This window comes from Rhizopus delemar, genomic scaffold, assembly GCF_000149305.1.
Source record: "Rhizopus delemar RA 99-880 supercont3.18 genomic scaffold, whole genome shotgun sequence".
NCBI classification, from domain to species: domain Eukaryota; kingdom Fungi; phylum Mucoromycota; class Mucoromycetes; order Mucorales; family Rhizopodaceae; genus Rhizopus; species Rhizopus delemar.
Genome location: NW_027137844.1, coordinates 422,060 through 443,350, shown reverse-complemented (window position 1 = coordinate 443,350; position 21,291 = coordinate 422,060). Strand labels below are relative to the sequence as shown.

General features: G+C 34.4%; 9 protein-coding genes across 9 annotated transcripts; 6 read left to right on the top strand and 3 right to left on the bottom strand.

Moving 5' to 3' along the window:
* Positions 1 to 202: 202 nt before the first annotated feature.
* On the top strand, positions 203 to 1,045 carry RO3G_16051 (uncharacterized protein; the record flags this gene model as incomplete). Its single annotated transcript, XM_067670635.1, has 3 exons — positions 203 to 308; positions 368 to 889; positions 1,023 to 1,045. 3 exons carry the CDS (start codon positions 203 to 205, stop codon positions 1,043 to 1,045), a joined length of 651 nt encoding a protein of 216 aa, XP_067526736.1.
* A 2,145-nt stretch (positions 1,046 to 3,190) lies between these two features.
* Positions 3,191 to 5,117, top strand: RO3G_16050 (uncharacterized protein; the record flags this gene model as incomplete). The annotated part of the gene is made up of 3 exons (XM_067670634.1): positions 3,191 to 3,290; positions 3,333 to 3,806; positions 3,994 to 5,117. 3 exons carry the CDS (start codon positions 3,191 to 3,193, stop codon positions 5,115 to 5,117), a joined length of 1,698 nt encoding a protein of 565 aa, XP_067526735.1.
* Positions 5,118 to 5,479: 362 nt separating this feature from the next.
* On the bottom strand, positions 5,480 to 6,727 carry RO3G_16049 (sterol 24-C-methyltransferase; the record flags this gene model as incomplete). The annotated part of the gene is made up of 3 exons (XM_067670633.1): positions 5,480 to 6,067; positions 6,138 to 6,412; positions 6,463 to 6,727. The coding sequence occupies 3 exons, from the start codon at positions 6,725 to 6,727 to the stop codon at positions 5,480 to 5,482; spliced, it is 1,128 nt and encodes a 375-aa protein (XP_067526734.1).
* A 2,681-nt stretch (positions 6,728 to 9,408) lies between these two features.
* RO3G_16048 (uncharacterized protein) lies at positions 9,409 to 10,747 on the bottom strand (the record flags this gene model as incomplete). Its single annotated transcript, XM_067670632.1, has 6 exons — positions 9,409 to 9,657; positions 9,710 to 9,815; positions 9,872 to 10,161; positions 10,213 to 10,329; positions 10,397 to 10,690; positions 10,745 to 10,747. The coding sequence occupies 6 exons, from the start codon at positions 10,745 to 10,747 to the stop codon at positions 9,409 to 9,411; spliced, it is 1,059 nt and encodes a 352-aa protein (XP_067526733.1).
* Positions 10,748 to 11,246: 499 nt separating this feature from the next.
* On the top strand, positions 11,247 to 11,768 carry RO3G_16047 (uncharacterized protein; the record flags this gene model as incomplete). Its single annotated transcript, XM_067670631.1, has 1 exon — positions 11,247 to 11,768. The coding sequence occupies one exon, from the start codon at positions 11,247 to 11,249 to the stop codon at positions 11,766 to 11,768; it is 522 nt and encodes a 173-aa protein (XP_067526732.1).
* Positions 11,769 to 12,112: 344 nt separating this feature from the next.
* On the top strand, positions 12,113 to 13,063 carry RO3G_16046 (uncharacterized protein; the record flags this gene model as incomplete). The annotated part of the gene is made up of 1 exon (XM_067670630.1): positions 12,113 to 13,063. The coding sequence occupies one exon, from the start codon at positions 12,113 to 12,115 to the stop codon at positions 13,061 to 13,063; it is 951 nt and encodes a 316-aa protein (XP_067526731.1).
* A 355-nt stretch (positions 13,064 to 13,418) lies between these two features.
* RO3G_16045 (uncharacterized protein) lies at positions 13,419 to 14,400 on the top strand (the record flags this gene model as incomplete). The annotated part of the gene is made up of 5 exons (XM_067670629.1): positions 13,419 to 13,448; positions 13,528 to 13,692; positions 13,761 to 14,006; positions 14,062 to 14,255; positions 14,316 to 14,400. 5 exons carry the CDS (start codon positions 13,419 to 13,421, stop codon positions 14,398 to 14,400), a joined length of 720 nt encoding a protein of 239 aa, XP_067526730.1.
* Positions 14,401 to 16,988: 2,588 nt separating this feature from the next.
* Positions 16,989 to 18,855, top strand: RO3G_16044 (uncharacterized protein; the record flags this gene model as incomplete). Its single annotated transcript, XM_067670628.1, has 3 exons — positions 16,989 to 17,142; positions 17,194 to 18,010; positions 18,066 to 18,855. 3 exons carry the CDS (start codon positions 16,989 to 16,991, stop codon positions 18,853 to 18,855), a joined length of 1,761 nt encoding a protein of 586 aa, XP_067526729.1.
* A 681-nt stretch (positions 18,856 to 19,536) lies between these two features.
* On the bottom strand, positions 19,537 to 20,871 carry RO3G_16043 (uncharacterized protein; the record flags this gene model as incomplete). Its single annotated transcript, XM_067670627.1, has 4 exons — positions 19,537 to 19,550; positions 19,707 to 20,452; positions 20,514 to 20,598; positions 20,655 to 20,871. The coding sequence occupies 4 exons, from the start codon at positions 20,869 to 20,871 to the stop codon at positions 19,537 to 19,539; spliced, it is 1,062 nt and encodes a 353-aa protein (XP_067526728.1).
* Between the last annotated feature and the right edge of the window lie 420 nt (positions 20,872 to 21,291).

The window sequence follows — 21,291 nt, the reverse complement described above, 5'->3', positions numbered from 1 at the left end:
AGATCCTGAGGCAGTTAATGAGCATGGAAGAAGAGCCATTCATGAAGCTATAGATTCTATTGAATGTGTAGACTACCTTGTGAATACTTGCAAGGTAGATGTCAATGCTATGAAGCGAGGGGATTGGACACCTTTGATGATAGCAGGTTAAAGAAAACATTGTTTGTAAAGTAGAATTGATATTCATACATAAATGATAGCCATGAAAGGTTATTTGGATATTGTTATGATTTTAGTGAATGCAGGAGCATTACTGAATAGGACGACAAAGGATGGTCGATCAGCTCTCTATTTAGCAATTCAAGAAGGTAATAACAGTAAAGAGTGAAGAAAGAGAGAATATGTGATTGAAACATTCAACAAATAGGACATGTTGAACTAGCAAAATATCTAACAAATCAACATCCCCAAGCCATCACACAACCTACAAAATCAGGCAGGCTTCCAATCCAAGCAGCAGCAGCATTATTGGATAATACGACTGCTTATGAAATCACAACCTATTTACTATGTCACGCATCTGTTCCGATATCCAGTTTATTATCACATCGAGATAACTCAGGACGTGATTTGTTGTTGGATGCAGCCGTGTCACAAAACTTGGAGCTATTGAAATACCTACTGGATCACGGTGCAGATCCTAATGATAAAGATTCATTAGGTAGGACTATGATCCATCATGCGGCTATGATGGACCATTTGAAGGTACTGCGTTTATTAGAATCTACTGATGGCATTCAGTGGGATGCACCAGACGCATGGGATTCTTGGACTGCATTAATGCATTGTTCAAGACAAGGTCATATAAATACAGTCAAGTATTTAATAGAAGAGATTAAAGTGAATGTGCACCATAAAGACAAGCAAGGGAGAACAGCAAAGGATATTGGTAAGTGAATGATCAAAAGTTTCTGTGGTTATTAAAACATGTTTTCTATTTAAGCCTTGCTTTGGCATCATGAAGATATAGTAGAATACATGTGTAAGAGAGAGATGTGATGGTATATTTAATACTTTGATAGACAATGATGTATTGCACCTTTAAATTATAAAACAAAGCTATTTATTTGAATCATAAAGACTCCTTCTAGTCAACCTATTTAGTTGCTGATCAATGTGAACTCTAATGCATAAATGATGTCGTACAACTTTACAATGACCCAATGTTTTTCTTATGCGTGTCTATCACACATATTTATGTTTGAGCTTTCTTTGAAACATAAATAACAGAGATCATCTCCATTACACTATTCTGAATTTCTGGATAATTTATGCAAAATCAAACAAGACGTTTGTATTTCGTCTGCACAGGTATTTAACTAAAACACATTCCGCTTATACAATTGTATTGCAAAAGACAAGTTGAAAAAAAAAAAAAGAGGAATATAGCACACATACACACAATATAGAATGAGTATTTGACTTTCTAGAACATCTCGCTTAATCCATACTCCTTTTCATATGATTCTTATACAGTGAATGCACAAGTCTCTCATGTTTACAAAACTTTGCAAGTATTCAAGGTATAGGGAGCTAAACAATGAAATACCTGTGATATCAATCCATTTGCTCCTCTCTCTCTCTCTCTTTCTCTCTCTTTCTCCACATACACACACTCCTTCTGTCAATTACCAGAAGAAAAAAAATGATTTGAAGGAGTTTATGATGTAATCTAGGCTTAATTGATTTCAAAAAAGGAAACAATCGCTTGAATGTGAAGAACGTGTTAATTATGGAGAACCTTATCAGGTGTTTGTATCTGGTTATATGATTTACTATGCTAGAAGGAAAATAGGGTTGGATGTGGAACACAAGGCTGTATGTTTATTAAAATCCCTTTTTGTTTGTAAATAAAGGATGACGATCTGACTTGAATATCGATTTTTTTTTTTTTTTTGCCACACAAGAAAGACCAATGAAAGATTGCGGACGTTGATGTAGAGTCACATGACTTGTTCCTAGGCAACCCCCCATTGTGCGGAGAATGAGAATCGTTTCTAGGGAGGGAATGAGATAGGAAGCGATGAGAGATATGAAAGAGGGCAAAAAGTATTTTATTTAATGAATTAACATTGGTCAATGTGTCAAAAATAGATATCAAGTTGATATATAAAATTTAATAAACGTGCATACAAAAAAGTAAATCGCCGTTTATAACTTTATCCCCACCTTCACTTGTTTTTAATTGTAAAATTTAATTTCTGCTGAGCTTATTTTGCTGTAGAGAATAAAAGAGAGAGAGAGAGATGATGAATGATTGGGTTGAATAGGACAATGATGCATATGACATGTTTGACAGGTAATAAATAGAATAATAATTTATAATTAAAACATCTGTTGAGTCTACATGAAAGGCAAGATTTGAAAGACAACACATGGCAACCAATTTTAATGATTGGTACAGTATTCTGTTCATTGTTCATAATTTATAAACTCCTCTTCTATTTCAGGGGCATAGAAACATTCACAAGACGTAAGAATTGTCTTTTTTGGTAATCCATGTGCCTATGAAATTTTAATCTATTTTTTTTCAATGACGTATTTGGTTAATGTATGCATATAATAGTTATGCATCAATTTGGTTTAGACTGCTTGATTAGGATTTAAGTAGAATTTTAAATGTTATTCGGTATTTATATTTATAACCTCCCTAAGATGGAAGGAGAAGGCGAGGAAAGAGATAGGGTGATGACTATGACAGAAAAACCAAAAAGGAGAGAGGTTGGGGGGGGGAATAAGAGAAGAGGGGGAGAGAAAGAAAGGGAATTTGACGTCACTCGATACACACATGGCAAATGATCTACTACTATTGGGAGGGGTATTTTTTTTATATTATTTGCTTGTAAAATACTTTCTAGACCCTTTTAGACAAAAAAGGAAAAGAAAATGCAGTTTAACATCATTCAAAATGACAACCTTCTATCCTAGACCACTCTCCCGCACACACTTATTCTGACTGTCCCTGATTACCTTGTTTGTAGATTGGAACCCCTTAGTTTCCTAATTTGAACTTTTTCATGTAAAAAATATAAATACAATCTAATCCTATTCTCTGTTCTTTTTCTTTAAAAAAAAATTCTTCATCATCCGTTACTCTATGGCAAACAGCTATTCATCTCATCCGTCTTTATCCAATGATTCATCATTGATATCACTTCATTCACCTACAAATGATAATACAGAAGAAAGAATGTCACAAATTGATGAATTGAAATATTTCTTGGGTACAGCAACCAACGATTGGGATTCTTTTTGTAAAATAAGATCTTTTCCTTTATCGACTGGTGAAAGTATCTCTTGTGTATATTGGAATGATCTATTTCACATCACAGGAACAGACATTGTACGAACACTTCTTTATCGTTTTCATCTCTTTGGTCGACCTGTCACCAATTTAAAGAAATTTGAAGAAGGCATCTTTTCCGATTTACGCAACCTCAAACCCGGCATGGATGCTTCTTTGGAAGAACCAAAATCAGAATTTCTTGAAATGTTGTACAAGAACAATTGCATAAGAACTCAAAAAAAGCAAAAAGTATTCTATTGGTTCTCAGTTCCTCACGATAGACTCTTTTTGGATGCATTAGAAAGAGATTTAAAAAGAGAGAAAATTGGGTTAGAAACCACGAGTGTTGCGATCGCTGAACCAGCTACTAATCTCACATTGGATACAGCTCAAGAAATGTTTGATCAATTAAGGAAATCAATGTCATTATCTGCAGTAGCTGCCGCTCAAGCTTTGGATGAATCTGTAATCACAAGTGCCAATACCTCACCTCAACCTCATCATACTTTACTCACAACAGGTAATTAATCTTTTTTTTTTATTTTGGGGGAAAAGAAAGAAAGAATGGGTTGGTAAGCCTATGAACAAAAAAAAAAAAAGGTGTACAAAAAAGAAATAAATGATTTAGTTGTAAAGAACAGTTTTTAATAATTTCTATTCTTTTTGGTTATTTTTCATTTCCGCATTTTTTGTGTGTGACATATTAGATAATTCATCTTCTTCACATGATTTTGAAAACAATTGGACAAGCTGGAATGAATCCCCTAATCAAAAGACTGAACATCGATCATCCCGATCTTTATCCTCTATTCAAGATGGAAATAATCCAGTCCTGAGCTACTCTACTGGAACTTCTCCGACTGGTCCGCTTTCACCCGCCTTACCTTCTCCTTCATTTGACTCCTTTGACCAAGAACAGAAACAAAGGATATTTGGTGCTTTTTCTCTTTTCGAAGGCTCTCCTACTTACAAACAGCGACAAAGAAAAAGAAACTCTTCTTTACACCAACATCACAATCAACTTGAATTAGCTGCTATCAATGCTGGTTTGGCTGTCGATCCTCATATGTTTAGTGACGACAGTACTCATGAAAAAACCTTTACTTGTCCTCTTACTCGTTGTGGAAGGATCTTTAAGAGATTGGAACATCTAAAACGCCATTTTAGGACGCACACAATGGAAAGACCTTATGCTTGTGACATGTGTGGTAAATCATTTTCCAGAACGGATAATTTGGCTCAACACAAAAAGACCCACACTCGCTCAAAATCTTTGGTGACTCGAACCAAAGAAAACAAGGAGAGAAATTCAGGTTATTTTGATGACAAGACGCGTGGTGAAAACAGCAACAGTCGATTCAGAAGAAGTCATCTAAAGACAAGTTCTCCTCCTTGTCCCAAGCTTGATACCTCTTTTTATAATCCGATGGTCGACAGTAACTGTACCAGTCCTGCCGTCAGTCCTCAGTTATTTGTATCAAGAGACGATGAAGTCTTTGATATGTCTGGACTTGGCGTTGTTGACATGCTTAGGTTAACTCCCACAAATGACGACATTGTTCTATCAGATTATTATCCAACTCCACCTTCTTTCATGTGGAACCCAAATGGAAGTGAATGCAGTCAAGATGGACCTTATCCACTCACGTCATCTTCTTCTGCTTCCTCCGTATTGAATGAACCCACTATGCCTTATTCGTATTATGACGATGCTTATCGTCAAAAAGAACAGCAAAGATTATCTTGGTATTCAAGTGCTGCATCATCACCTTCTTTATGTCCTTCCATCTATGAACCCATCACAACAGAGGTTCACTCTTGGTATACTTAAACACTCATTTCAAACCTCTCTCGTTTCTTTATAAACATTCCTTTCTAATTGTATGTATGTATATCATTCTCCCCCTTTCATATATATTTTATTCTATGCCCTCTTTTTTTTTCTCTTTTCATTATTAGGTGTATACTTCATTTCTATTTATTCATTTACATATTCCCCTTTTCCCCCCTTTTTGTTTCTCATCATATTCTCTTCACTTTTTTTACATATTTTTGTATGTTATTTCTTCTTCTTTACATATGAACCATTTATTATTCATAATTCCTTATGCAAAATAAATTTATTATAAAAAAGTATCTTTTTCTTTTTGGGGGGGTTATTAAATAAAATTTTTTGTTTCATTAATTGTAGATTTAATTTTGAGGTTTCTTGGCAACAAAAAAGTACATGGGTGAGAACAAGTTTTCTCTAGCACCTGCAACCAAAGCATCTGCAGCAGTTTCCAACACTTTTTGAGTTTCGACAGTGCCTTTGGGAGCCAAACCAACCTTTTCCAACAAACGAACAACGTTTGTGGTAGTAAATCGACCTGCTTTAGTCATAGCAATGGTAGTAAAGACATCTTTCAATGTTTGGCATTTACGGATATCACCTTCAAGAGGATAATACCACTGAATAGAATCACCAACGTTAGCAAGATCACAATTCATTGTCACCTCAAATCCAACATTATTAAGAGCCGCAATACATTCTTCAGCAGTACGCATCTTGGGAATACCATTACCGATTTCAATTTCGTGAGCAATCTGTCTGTGTTTGGGATTGTTTTCATCAAATTTGTCAGTCATGACCCATTCGTAACAACCAAAGTTTCCTCCAGGCTTCAAAACACGATAGATTTCACCATAGACACCTTCAAACGTAGGAGCGTGGCATGTGGCTTCAACAGCATAAACAGCATCAAACGTATTGTCTTCAAAAGGCATTTCCATAAAGTTACCCTATTGACACATGAGTCTTTCTCTTTGTTTTTTCAACTTTTTTTTTTTTTTTTTTTTTTTTTTTTTTTACCTTGACAAATTCAGTTTGGTCTTGTAATAACTCTCTAGCAGCATAGTGCTTGGCTCTTTGTACCTGATAGGCATTGTTGTTCAAACCGGTAACGTGAGCACCTGTAAAGTGAGCAATCTCACGTGCAGGGCCACCTACACCACAGCCAACGTCAAGCACCCGCATGTTTTGCTTGATGCCAATGTTGGAAGCCAAATAGTGTTCATGACGAGCAATCGCACGTCCAAACTCTTCACCAACATAGAAACGGCAAAAGTGGAAACTGGTACCCCAACCTGTCCAAAGGGTTTAGTAACACGACTATTTAAAAATTCACTGCACCTACCGTATTCATAAAAGTCAGTAGCCAAATTGTAGTAAGAGTTCACAAGCGTAGTATAATCTCCCTTTCTGTTTTCTTCATGTTCTTTTGTTTCGTTCTTGACTTCCTTCTTCCAAAGGTTAAGATAGGCATCCGTAGTGGCATTATGAACCTGAGCATTCTTTGAGCTCAAGTTGGCAAGGAGACCAGACTTAATCTTGTCACCGTGAAGAGCACGAGCGTATTCAATGTCTTGAGCGTGGTTGGAAGTGACAGTGCCTGCAGTCATTGTTGAAGATGAGATGATGAAGTGTTGAAAGTTTTATTAGAAAAAAGGTGGAATAATGAAAGAGGGGGCAGGCGGAGAATACCAAAATAGATGGAACAAAATTTTTCAGTGGACAAAAGCTTAAATCCCGCCTATTTTGTGTCTCCATTCCTTTTTGCCTTTCTTCTCATTCCTGTTACACACACCATCCCCTCTTCTCTTTTATCAACACTTAAAAGAAAGCATCGTTTGATATCTATTTCACTAATCTAATAAAAACAAAGCCGCTGAGAATTCAAATAAGAAATCTATTGAAAAGGTAACCCAATTCTTTTTCATTCGTCACACACATGCACGAAATTTCACATGCAAGCTATTGAAAGGCACACTTGCTTCATAGACTTTCTCTTTGACAAAGAACAGACACAAACCGGTTTTCCCCCTTTTTTTTATTTTAAAAAGGAAAGGGGATATTGACTAGAATAGGCATGAGATGAATCATGTTTGTATGAGTGTAGTGTTCTTAAATTCTATTAGACCCGCAAATAGACTTGTAGTGAACTTGTTATAAACAAGAAAGGGGTCAGAATACAAGCTTGTCTACATCTTGAATCATTATGAAATCATACGGTTGTTTACAAAATCTACTTTATGCACATTCAAAACTATTCTCTCTAGTCAATTTTTCGTGATTGACATTTGCCTTCAACTCCCTTGACTTGCCATAGGTTACTGCATATCATGTCTGACATTCAATGCAAATAATGGGATACTAAACGGTCAATGAAAGCTTTGTGATCATTTAGAGTAGGCGTATTTCCTAATTTGTATGAATGTCATATGTGAGTACCTTTACTCATCACAGATCAAATACAGGCGGGTGTCTTTGTCTTTGATAGCATTGAACGTTTCTGTTGTCAACAATCAATTGAGGATGAACCTCTCACTACAAAATCATGGATGAATAGCATCTCATCTTGATGATAAAAACTATTTTTTATCAAATAAATTGATAATGTTATTGACAAGCATCTTTTTTTTTTTTTTTTTTTTTTTTTTTTTTTTTTTTTTTTTTTTTTAAAAAAAAAAATTGACAGTGGCTGTCGTGAGTACATGATGAAGATAAGGGAACCTTTGTGTATACAAGTAACAACATGAAGTCAGGCAGTCTGGGTTTGACAGAAAGGATTTTATCAGTCAACTGTAATAGGCTATGGTGTTTGTGTCACTTGTAAGCTGTAGAAGCATCATTCGTTTTGATACATGCTCATATTGAAATCAAGTGTCACAGCCTGTATTTAGCGATATCTTTTCTGTAACAGAACACGGTAGTATCCGCTGTGTGCTGGATTATTAATACTACCTAAGCTTGTAAAAATGTGGTTTGATGTACGATCTCCCTCATTGCGCAATGTTAGTAACACTTCTTTGTTCTCAACTTCTCCGCAGTTTAGAACTGCACTCCTAAAACCCGTTAATGTGCGTATGGACTAGGCTCGACTGTCGAGTGTGAAGCTTTTTGGTGTTAAGTCAGTGTTTTATAAGCATCCCAATTCTCATCTTAAAAGGTATCATTAGGTTCGTCTATGCTGTCTTGTTGTCTTTAACGGTAGCTTTAACTCACAGCAAAATACCAGAGGCTTTCATGAAACTACTGAAACACGAGATGATTAATCAGAAAAACTGTATGACCTTTGCAGGGCGGAAAGTAGTATCTCGCTACCCTGTCTTTCTCTTTAAAAGTAGTAGGTTATGATTTATTTTCATAAATATCATCCTTACTGGACAGTGCTTTGAGAGTAAAATCAGCATTGTTTGTACTTTACAAGTTCTTCTCTATGAATTCAACCAATATGTATAGCTTTTAACAAGTAATACTATATAAAAAAAACTTCCATAAAACTTTGCTGTAGATCATTATTTTTTCTGTGCTTTTCTTAATAAATCACTTTACTTCAAAATCGACACAGACACGAACGTGAAACGAAATTCCAAAGTGAATTATTTAAACGATTGAATGATTCATTTCAGCTTAAATTTTATTATATATAAAGCTAATAATCATATTTTGCTTGCGTTTTTTAAAAAAGACAGCAGACACATAATGTCTTTCTAACTTGGTCACAGCATTATATGGTTTCAAACAAAGAATAGTTCACTAAATCTTTTTATTATGGAACGCAAAAAAAAAGAGAACAGCGTCAGCTAAATTGATTAAAAGAAATTTGGAAAAAGCTCATGTCTTCATCTTGATTCGTTTTGGGCGGGAAGGAATTGTGGAAAAGTCAGCTGTATTTTGTATATCAGCGATGAATTCAAGACTCGACTAGAGCTAAAAGATAATGTTCGCACATTATTAGAGATTTCGGCCTCTGCTTCTTCATTTTCAGATATGTATATATCAATGCTGGACACGATAGCTGTTATAGGGTAAATAACCATGTCATGTTTGCATTCAAGAAGTGTACATGCTTGCAAGCAATATAATTAGCAGCACAAGTGTCTTGCGTATTTTTTCAAAGGAAAGGCAAATATAAAGCATGTTTATATTCAAATGATTAGATTGTATTTTTCTAATTACAATAACTTTAAACAAACTCTGTTATATGTACTTAATTTTCATTTGATTCATATAAAACAATGTTTTAAAAATAGAATATAAACAATTTTGCATAAAGTTAAGTCATTATTACATGCTTGAATTAATAATAGCCATCATCGTCGTCATAATATCTTTGAGAACTTCGGTAAGTAGAGGTATCTCTCTTTACCTCCAGTCCTAACTCTTGAGCAAAATTAGCAAAGTTCCCTTCCAATCTATGCTTCGAATCCAAATCCTTTCCTGTTCTCTTTTTGGGTCCTTCAGATAGATCAGGGAATATCCATTTTGAACGGCAATAGACGCAGGTAACATCAGAGCCTTTAGAAGAAGCCCACATAGTAAAACATTCCTAAAGTTTAATTATTAAACATAGCTCATGGTAAATAATAACCTTCAACTACCTTATGAATGTTATTTCCACACGTCTTACAATAATCAATTTCATTTATTTTCTCTTCTTCAAACTCCTCAAAACAAACAGGGCAATCGGATGTGTCTAGAGGACGACTATAGAATGGATATATAAGATATGCGTCTACTTTTTTTTTTAATAAACTAATTACCGTTGGGCTTCACTAATAGCAGCAATCTCTTCAGAACTGCCGTACATCAGCTTCATAATTCTCTCCCTTGCTTCTTCAGGGACTAAAACTGAAGGATCAACTTGTTGACAAAAGCTACGTGCATGTATGCGCTCATCTTTTTTTGTACTAAGACTACGATACAATGGGCTATCAAAAGGAAGGCAATAGACTTTGAGGAGGACCATCAAGATATGTTTACAGTGTGTTTTTCGCATAGCATAATCCATACAGGTGCATTTAATTCTCGATGAAATTGTCACGGTATAATTCTATTCAAAGCAAGTTAATATGAATATGAATTACAAGCATGTGATATTTACATTGCCAATGCTTCCTAATACTTCAAAAATTTCTGTAGATTCATCGTCTTCTGCGAGTTGACGAGATAAAACAAACATGCGTTGCTTCATAGCTCTAGTAACTCTTCCTTTCATTGACTAAAAAGCAAAAGTGTAAGAAAATCATGTTTTTTTTTTTTTAAAAAAAAAACAACTTTTTCCTTACATCGTTCAGATACAGGCTTGCTTCAGGCGGTAACTTTTTAGCTGCTTTTTTCCTCTTTTCCCTTTCAGCGTTGGCTAGCGTCTTTAAAGCAGCTGCAGCTGCCTCGTCATATACAAAAGAAATCACTTGCTTCCTTCCTCTTTTCTGGACTGTGTTTGAGCTTTTTGAAGTTGTTGTTCTGGTTATCTTTTTTGTTGTTTTTGCTACTTTAGGCTTCTTGGTAGGTCCGTCTGTTATATCAATAGGGTCATTCTTTGTACCAGCTCCTAAAATTCTTTTGTTTCTTGTGAAAGCCTATTTATAATAATTTAAATACTTTTAATCCCTTTTTTTTGTGATTCTAATTACCATAATTAAGAGATTTGCTAAAGAAAAAAAAAAAGCTTATTCAATGCGCAGTTCCAAATAAAGAATTTGTCGGATACTTAAATTAGAAATAAGAATTTAATGCAGTGGAAGTGACATGTTTGATAAATTCACTTTACTGATTTGTGTCATTGCATATTATAAATAATCTCAGTTTTCGAATAAAAGCCCTTCTTTTTTTCTTTCTATCTCACTACACCTAAAATTCCAATAAAAAATTTGAAGCAATGGAGCAAATGTTTGGTTGTCTTATTTGTATATGTCCTTTGAAATCTGACACATGTCCAACAATTGTATCAACTTCGTGCGGTCACATCTATCATGAAAACTGGTTCTAAAGAACTATAATATAAAAGTAACACGTATATTGAACATCTTATTGTTATTTTACAGCTTAACCCATTGGCTTACTCGTTCTAGTGTTTGTCCAGTCTGTGATAGACTGATAAACAGTACTGATATAAAAACTGTCTATTTATCTGAAATGCATCAAAATAGCAATAGTCCTTCTATTAAAGACGTTTTGGATGAAATTGAGCCATTGAATGATAGATTTGAAGTTGTACAAAGACAATTATCTACCTTTGAAGATGACGTGAAGCCGACAATTAGTGATCTGGAGTATATCCAAAATGATCTGAATGACAAATTAAACTCTTTCCAGGAACTCAGAGGAAGAAATAATAAATTAGAGCAAGAATTGGAAAGATGTCTTTGCTTACTTGAAAAGAATTTCTTAAAGAAAAGAATGAGATACGAAAGATTATCTAATATTCTTAGTGAAACTAAAGCAGCAGACAAGTTACAAGAGGATATAAAAATCGAGATTGAACAAGCATGCCATGCCTATAACAAAAAGATGCAAGAATGGAAAAACTACATCCTTCAGCAAATGACTGAAAGTAGACAGAAAGATGAATTGATTATCGAGGTCGGTGATGAAACCAGAAGATATATTAAAGAAACATTTGAAAAGTTTATCAATCATCTTTATCAATTTGAATAATAACAGTTACCGTTAAAGAGTTGCTACAAATTTAGCTATAAAAACGTACAAGCATCCAATAAATTGCATTTGATAAATTTTCTTAAATGTTTTTATAATTCAAAAGGTTCGCGTATTCTTTTCTATTGTGACAATAATAATAAAAACTTTGTAAATTCATTATGTTTTTTATTGATTGCTTTTTATCTTTTATTCGCATTAACATTTTATAACAGGCTTTTATATATATTAAATTACTTTTGCTTATGCTGTTGGCATAAATCATTTTACTTGCTCAAGTATTTATCGGAGTGCAGAAAAAGCAGCCCACAAAACTGCTTTCAAAGAAATTTTTTTTATTCAACATGTCAGCATACAAGCATATTTTTCCACAAATATTCAAAAGAATTCCAAATAGTAAATCACTACCGGCAAAGCATCTCATCAAGTTACGAGAATCAAAACAATATCGACATGAAAAGAAAGCTGTTGTAATTCAAGGATTGAAGACAATAAAAGAATTGCGTGATCAGGGACTCTCGATCCATTCTGTGATTGTCACTGCCAAGAAAGAACCCCGTGAAGAAGACGAAATAAAATTACCAGCAAAACAGATAATTCAATATCCAGATAGCCTGCCAGCTAAAACATACTATTTGACTGATGTGGATCTCACTCGACGAATCTTGGGAACAGCTTCTAGACCAGGGGCACATGAAATATATGCAGAAATTGGCATAATGCAGCATGACTTTACGCCGAGTGACCGCTTGTTAGTGTTTGATAAGATTAATGATCCTGGAAACTTGGGTACCCTGGTGAGGACGGCTAAGGGTCTCGGATGGACCTCAGGTATCATTACATCTGGTACATGTGATTTATACAACGATAAAACGATCAGAGCTTCAAGAGGTTTATCTCTTACTTGGCCGCACGAAACACTCAGCTTTGAACATTTGCCCAGCTATTTGGAGGAACATGACATTACGCCTATTGTTGCTGACATGTTGCCAAGAGATTCACAGCAAGTTTGGTCGCCCGACTATGGCACTTTAAATGTGCAAGATGTGAAGCCAGGCTCAGGTATTTGGTTTTGGAATTTTAAAGAAAAGAAGATAGAAATACCAAAGAAGATTGCGTTGATCCTGAGTTGTGAGCACCATGGAGTTGATAAAGCGTTAAATGATGAAATCAGAGTTTCTGTGCCTTTGGAATCGACTGTTGAATCATTAAATGTCGCAAGCGCTGGAAGTATAGTCTTAACAGAACTGAATAGGTTGTTACGGCAACAAGCATGTGCCATTAGCCCTAACTAAAAATAGACGTGTCATTATTTCTAAAAATAAAAAACAATTAATTATACTCTTTACCCTCTTCCTTCCTATTTTCCCTTTCTTCTTTATTATAATCAAACATGGGACGCAGAAAGATCAGGATCGAACCTATTAAAGACGATCGCAATAGACAAGTTACTTTTCTTAAAAGAAAACAAGGATTAATGAAAAAGGCTTATGAACTTAGTGTACTTTGTAATTGCGAAGTAGCACTCATTATATTTAATAATCAAAACAATAAACTTATTCAATATGCAAGTACGGACATTGACAATGTATTGATCAGATATACAAAGGTAAATCTAAAAAGCTTAACTTGTAAAAACCAAAGATGATAATGCTTTTTAGTACGATGAGCCTCATGAAAGTAAAGTTAATGATGATGTACGTATCTTTACATTGAAAAAGATGTATATATGAATAAACATGTGTATTTGTATGTTTAGTTTAAAGAAAATGAAGAAGACGAAGATATCTCTATTCATGAAAAAGAAGCCAGCAGAAATATGCTAAGTCCCGTACAAACCGAAGATAGTCTAGAATTGTCTAACGAAATTAAACCATTTAAGCAAAAGATTTCAAGAAATGGCCTACACGGCGAAATATATACCGTAAAATCCTAAAGAAACCGACACTTATCCTGATTCTAAACCTCCTTTTTATGTATATATTTAAATAGACTCCCACAATTTTGCATCAGCCTCAACTTGTCTCATCTTTGCTTCAGTATACTTACCCTTCACCACCACCACCTGCACAACACATCTATGAAGAATCATTTGCATCAAATGAGCATCAACGATATGCTCCATCTGAACTATATAATATAGCTACATATAATGAAAAAAGACCTCAACTTCGAGTGCATATACCGAGCGAAACATCCCAATCACTTGATCTTTCCAAGGAAAAGCAAACACTTTCAGTAAGTGAGATAAATATTTATATCTTATTTTGATAGAGACTAACATATACATTAGATTGTGAACAAAAATAGCTCAAACTCACAATTCGCACAAAACCTACCTTCACCTTCTAGATTTTACCCGGAATTCTATAAACAAGGTGAACTGCCTAGTCCTCTCACATTTTCTACTACTCCTGTTGCTTCAAACACATTTAATTGGCCAATCAATGCAAAAGAATATAGGCCTTCACCATTAAGCAATCACAAGTAATGAGCTATATAGTATTAAGCTATTTTTCATCTACTGACACTTTATTCTTTTTATAGTTTGGCAGACAAAAGACAACAACCGATGTATAGTGAATCTTCATCAAAAAGACAAAGATTAGGAGTACATAATGCATTTGTATAAAAAATATATTAATAGTAGCAAAATGACAATAAGAAATAAAGCATTCTTTATTTTCAGGACAAGAGATTTTTTTTGTTATTATTGGTATTAAAGGGCGTCATCTATATGCATAAAAAGCATTTCGTATACAGTAAATTTGGTAAACAAAAAAGTTTTGTAAGACTATAGGATTTTTATTTCACAAAAACAGGACTGACAAACATGGTTTGTATAAAAACAGATCAAGAAGTATACTTACATATCATGGCTTGGTAAAAATTAGAAAAGGTTAAAATGGAAGCGCGCAGTTCATTGACAAATTCGATATATAGTAGACATAATAAAATGAATGCAGGATGGGATCCCCAAGTGGGGTAATTGCTCAACGCTGTTGTATGTCGCCTTGTGTGGGATAAAAAAAAAGAGTCTGAGGTAAACTGTGCTTTTAAGCAAAAATCATGACCGTATTTACTTATTTTAATCGGATTTCTTTTCTTTTTTTTTTACGATAACAATAAGTCGTTGTTGATTTTTTAACTCTATTTTTAACTGATTATTAGCCCTATTTACTGCCTAATACAATGTCACCTATGAGTTATAGCACTGAAATACAAATAAACTCATCTATTGATTGTGCTGTGTTGCATATGTCTGAGTAATGAAGGCCACCTTCTTTTAAAACAAAAGACGTCTATTCACTGATTCACATTCAAAAGCCTTTATAAATCACTTTTCTTTTTTTTAACAGAGATGTCATAAATACTTTAAGGGACTCCATTAACAGTGCATTATTTCTTTTGGTATAAAATACGATATGACAACAAGTTTTAAAGAATGACACACGGATCCTTTATTATATTCATATAATATGCTTTCTTAAAGATATAATTCTAATTCATCCTTGTCGACTTATGCTTCCTGTCAAATTGATAGAGGGCCACAACTATTAAAATTACAGCTGAAACTTGTTGTTTAACGAAAATTTCGCGTCATTGCTTAATGCTAATATCCTTTTCTAGCTTATATGATGTGGTGTTTTTTAAACGTGGCTATATGACTTGTAACGACTCAGCTCTTATTAATAATTTTTTATGATGTAGGATAATCCATAATTCAATTCACTTGCAGTCTTTATATTTATTTCTAAAATATACAGTGCAGAAGTGGAATCAATCTAAAGTGTGGAAAGTAAAAATAACATGAGTGTTCTTTAACAAATGACGGACTATTATTCTTATATTGTTATTAACAAGCATGTATTAATATAATACTTTAACTAATAGCTACTGGGAGCTTCTTTATCTATCAATTTTATATTATCGAGTGAACTAGGCTTACCAGTAAATACACATCTTTAAAAAAAAAGGACAGCATGCTCTTTTTTGTTTTGTTGTTTGTGAAATGAATTGTATTTATACATAGCCCACACATTCTCAATTAAAGTTGGTATATTAGTTTTTTCTATACCCGGATTCTTCATAAACTTGGCAAGAAAATGTCCATGTAAGATTATATAAAAATTGAACTAATACTTATAAGTGTTTTTGAAACAATTGTTTTAAAAGTGATACACTCTCGGTATATCACAAGAAAAAAAGACACAAGACAAACGGTTGAGTAGTTTATGAAACTAATAATAAAAATGCCAAATATTGCTAATTTTTGAAGTGTAAAAATAGATGACAACATTTCTCCTCTAACTTTGACATGTTTATAAGAGAATTTTGTGAATTTTGTGGTCATTTGCTTAATTATTCTATCAAGCAAATAGTATTGAATTTGCTCATTCCGTTAAACCTTACTGCGATGGAAATTACATAACATTCATGGAGACACGGCTGTTTAGCGCTTTCCATGTTTTGTCTTTCTTTTTGTAACAATAATGTAAAATAAAATTTCTAGTCCTTATCAGAGCATGAGTTGAAAAACTTTACTTGCTTACGGATGTCAAATTCATTTTGATTGATAAACAGCTGTTTAGTTACATGCATTTATTACGGGAGATTCGCGCCATGTGTTTACAATAAGTTGCATAGATAATGCGTTTTTATTATAAAGTATAAAACGTTAAGTGATATTCTTACGTTTCTCTTTTGATAAATGCCTGTACTAGGTCACTAATTATTTATGGATGAATTATTGATGATCATTTGCCATGTTTAGTGTTGGTGCCACTGCTTCTAGATTTCGGATTTCAAGTTCAGATATAACATAGGGCAATCACATCAATGTTGCACAGTTATACTATCTAAAAGAAACAGAAAGGGAAAAAATTGGCATAAGAAGTTAGTAACTTTAAGCAAAAACAATTTAAAAAATATTTAGTTACTTGATCTGCTATATGGCATTTTATAAAATAAAATTAGAGGAAAAAAGAGAAGAATGGAGCCCATAAAGCATAATACAAACTTATTAATGAAGTGACACAAAATCAATATTTAAGTTATAGAAAAATGTGTATAAAAGAATAAAGCTATCCATGCCTTCTCTTTCACATCTCTAACAAAAAAAAAAAAAAGAGTAACCCAGCTAATAAGCGGTTGCTATCCCTATCCATTCCCTTTATAAACCATTATTCTTTCCCTTCCTTACCTTTCTTTTTCAATTGAATGCATCCCAAGTCGTTTATTTTCTTTGCAATTTCTTGCATTGGTGTTGTTACTTCAATAGGCCTTGACGACAACATTCTAGAGGATTTTAGTACAGTAAAAGGCAATGGAAATTATATCGTCCAACTTCATCCGAATACTACAATCAAATCATGTATGTATACAACATCTAAATGTGTTACCTTATTAATAATTATATTGTTAGTTGTCCCACGCTTCCTCGATGGGGCCATCACGGTTTTCAGTCAGTCAATGAGCCGTGACAAGCTAGAAGTCAAGAAGAACAAAATCGTTCGACGCGATACCCAAGAAGACCAAGTTCATGTTTTTGATGCATATGACATTGGCAACGCATTCAAGGGTATCACTGTCAAGTTTGAGGATCTTAATATTGTTAAAGATCTCGCGCTTTTGTTTAGTCACGAAATTTTAAAGATTATTCCTGATCAGGATGTTCAGTTCGAATTGCCTACTCCTAAAAATAAAAAGAACAGTATCAACAAGAGATTCAATGCTCGCGCTAGAAAGGCCTCATCTCAAAAGCGTATTGTGCGTCGTGGTAATATTGATACCTTTGAAGATGATCAGATTCAAGCTGCCTCTGTAAAGTCTAAGAAGAAGACAACTACTAAAAAGAAGACTTTGAAGAAAACTAGCAAAAAACACACTACAACCAAGAAGCGCGCAACGTCCACAAAGAAGAAGACGAGCACCAAAAAGAAGCACACTACATCTGCTAAAAAGAAGCATACAACTACTACTAAAAAGAAGCATACAACGACTACTAAAAAGAGTACTAAAAAGTCTACTACTAAAAAGACCACCAAAAAGGTGTCTCACACCACAACTAAAAAGGGCAGCAAGACCAAAACAACTACTTCCAAGAAAACACCTGTACCTACCAAAGCCACTGTCAGCAGCTCTGACTATGTGAAGCAAGATAAGGCTGAATGGAACTTGGTCCGTATCTCTGAGCACAAACGAAATTTGTCTCAACCTTATATCTATGACTCAGATGCAGGGTAAGAAAAGAAACGGTTCGATTATTTTGGTGATTTAAATTGAATTTTGCTTTAGATCTGATGCTTATGTTTATGTCATTGATGACGGTATGAACATTGACCACGAAGAGTTTGAAGGTCGCGCCAAGTGGGGTTGGTCTGCTTTCAATGGCACCTCACGTCTTGGTGAAGGTCATGGTACACATGTTGGAGGTATCATTGGTGGAAAGACCTACGGTGTTGCCAAAAAGACGAACCTTATTGCTGTTCAAGTCCTTAATGAAGAAGGCCGAGGCTCCATTTCCAGTCTCTTGTCTGGTCTTCAATGGGTTACAACGAATGCTAAAAAGTACAAAGGTCGTTCTATCATTAACATGTCTTTGGGTATGAAGACTGGCGGTGTATCTTCTTCTGCTCTCGATGCTCTCAATCAAGCTGTTGATGCTGTTGTCGCCTCAGGTGTTCCTATGTTTGCTGCAGCTGGTAACTGGGGCGATGTTGATGCCTGTGATGTTTCACCTGCCAGTAATAAGAATGTTTACACTGTTGGTGCTACTAACAGGAATGATGAAATGACTGACTACAGTAGTTATGGTAAATGTGTCCAAATCCTTGCTCCTGGTGATGATATCCTTAGCTCATACATTGACTCCAAAACGTCTACTGTCAGAATGACCGGTACTTCCATGGCTTCTCCTCATGTTGCAGGTGTAGCTGCTTTATTGATTAGTGAAATTGATAATCCCACACCACAAAATGTGTACAAGAAAATGACGAGCTTATCTACTGCTGGACTTGTCAAAACAATTTCTCATAACACTGTAAACAAGCTCTTGTTTAATGGACAGAAATTAAGCAATGCTTAGTCAATCTACTCTCGATTAATAGAATATTTTTCTTCTCTTAATTATCTAATAGCAATTAAAAAAATAAAATAAAAAAATTGTTGCAAAAATGCCAATTCTCAGACAGTGTCTGTTTTACTAATGTTATCCTTTGGGAAACACTGAGAATTACTGATAAATAAAAATAAAATAAACGTGAATAATGGGGTACAAACACATTGTGATTAACCAATGAGTGTTTGAAAATCAGATTTTATTAAATTGGTATAATTATAAACGGTATTTTTTTGTTACTTTTGTTTTTGAATTAAATCTACTTGTTCTCGTAATTCTCTAATAGCGCACTCACAGAATGTAGCTAATATGCTCTTCATCATGACTAATCCTTTATCCGTCTTGCGGGCTATTTCTGAAGGATCGAATTCGTTGAATACAATCTCAAACCTAAATTTACACGCCCTATTGTTTACACGAGTCAGTGCGCTAATTTTTTGTTTACATAAAATAAGACTTACGCAACAAAAAATCGAAGGTTTTCGACTGCTCTATATGTGCGTCGGGTATCACTGTGAATTTTGGTAATGAAACCAAAAGGACGTTTGGATTGTTTCACAAGACTATTGTAAGCATTACAAAGAACCCTTCCATCTCTATTTTTAATATAATTGGTTAAGGATATCGTTTCATTCCATGAGCTTTCTCTTACGCTAAGCATTCTAGAAAAGCATTTTCATTGTCCTTTGGATTTGATATATCAATCACTTCTTTTAAACTTTTGTCTTGGTTATCAATAAGCAAAGCATGGTATCTTCCTTTTTACAAATGAGAAATTAATTTCGTATGTACATACTCATAGGTTATGATTAACCTACCTAAAGGATCATTAACAAAAGATCCTCGTTCAAGCCATACAGGTATACTACTGTCCACCTTTGCCTTTTCGTCTATATCCTCTTCGCTGTCCGACAAACTTAATATGGATGTTTTACCCATCAATGCCTGTATTTCAGGAGTGAACACAGCAGGAGGGCTTCCGATGTGATGAGGAGGATTAAATCCCTGAGATTCAACCACTCGTAAATAAGTATGAATGGCTTGTCTTTCCCGTTCCAGCAGGTCAAAATCAGACGATTTGTATACGTATCCTTCCTCATCATTTCCATCCTCTCTATATTGATTTTCTAATTCTTTCATTGCTTCTAAAAGTGACAAAGAAGCTTGTCTCAATTTACTTAAAGCAGTATCGGACAGATCGTGTCTATTTGTGGTATAATTACGAACTGAGTCTAGCATTCTTGTAACTGATTGAATTAGCGGTAGAATGTCAAAGCTTGGTTCAATAGGCGTCGTTGCCCTTGATGATTCATCAGCGCTATCTGATGAGAGTGGATGTGAAGAGGAAGATGAAGATGATGATGACTGACGAGGGCCCATGACCATAGCCCAAGCAGTCAAAGTATGCTGTATATCTTCAAAACATGTATTCAAAAGTACATCCAAGTCTGTCTCAACATCAAGATTTATCCAGCTTGGAGGTGGCGCCTTTGGAGTTGGAAGCCGCTCATCATAATCATCTTCTTCTTCTATCATAAGCTTTTGAAATCCCAATGTGCCACCTCTGTTTAAAATCGTATTCGTTAAATTATATCAGCACAGAAAAGAAAAGAGGATATACTTACTTGTTTAGCTTTAATTCCCTCTTTGCGTAAAAGTCTTGTAACCTTTCAATGGAACCTAAAGTCATAACAGAAGATCTTCTTTGAGCTAAAATGGAAATAAATAAAGAGGTATAAGGATAATGAGATTATGATGATATTTACCTGATCGAGCAAATCCTTTTGTCTGAATGCCATTGATAGGCTTCAAGTATCTTCTACCAAAAGGACTGGCTGCACGTACAATAGAATCATCTAGAGGTATAGGGGACGATACTCTTCTTACAAAATCAGAGATATCTTCTGAGAAAGCAGGATATGAATCAGTACTTTCTTGAGATGTTGTTGAGTAAGTGGATTCAGCCAAGGGATGTTGTGACATCTTGAAGAAAAGAGAATAAAAAGGGTAATATGCCTCGAACAGATAAAGAAAAAACCTTCAGTCACGGTCGTACACAACTTGAATTGTTTTCTTTTACATTGTTATGTGTTAAACAATTAATTATATTCCACGTGTCAGTAGATTCATGTAGAAAAGGCTTACTTTTATATTTTATTATCAAACACATTTGTTAATGATCAGAGAACATTTTTTTTTTCTTTTTATTTTATGAAACTGTAGATCTTGCTATTGACACGACTATTGATAGGACTGTTTTCATTATACACAACACGTTTTTCTTTTTTCTTGTATTTAAAATGTGAACTTTTTTTCCAATTAATTTGCGGGTTATGAATGTAAAGTCGCTTTAAATGAATTGATTATATATGACAGGGTGTAATCGTTTAAACAAGCAGATTG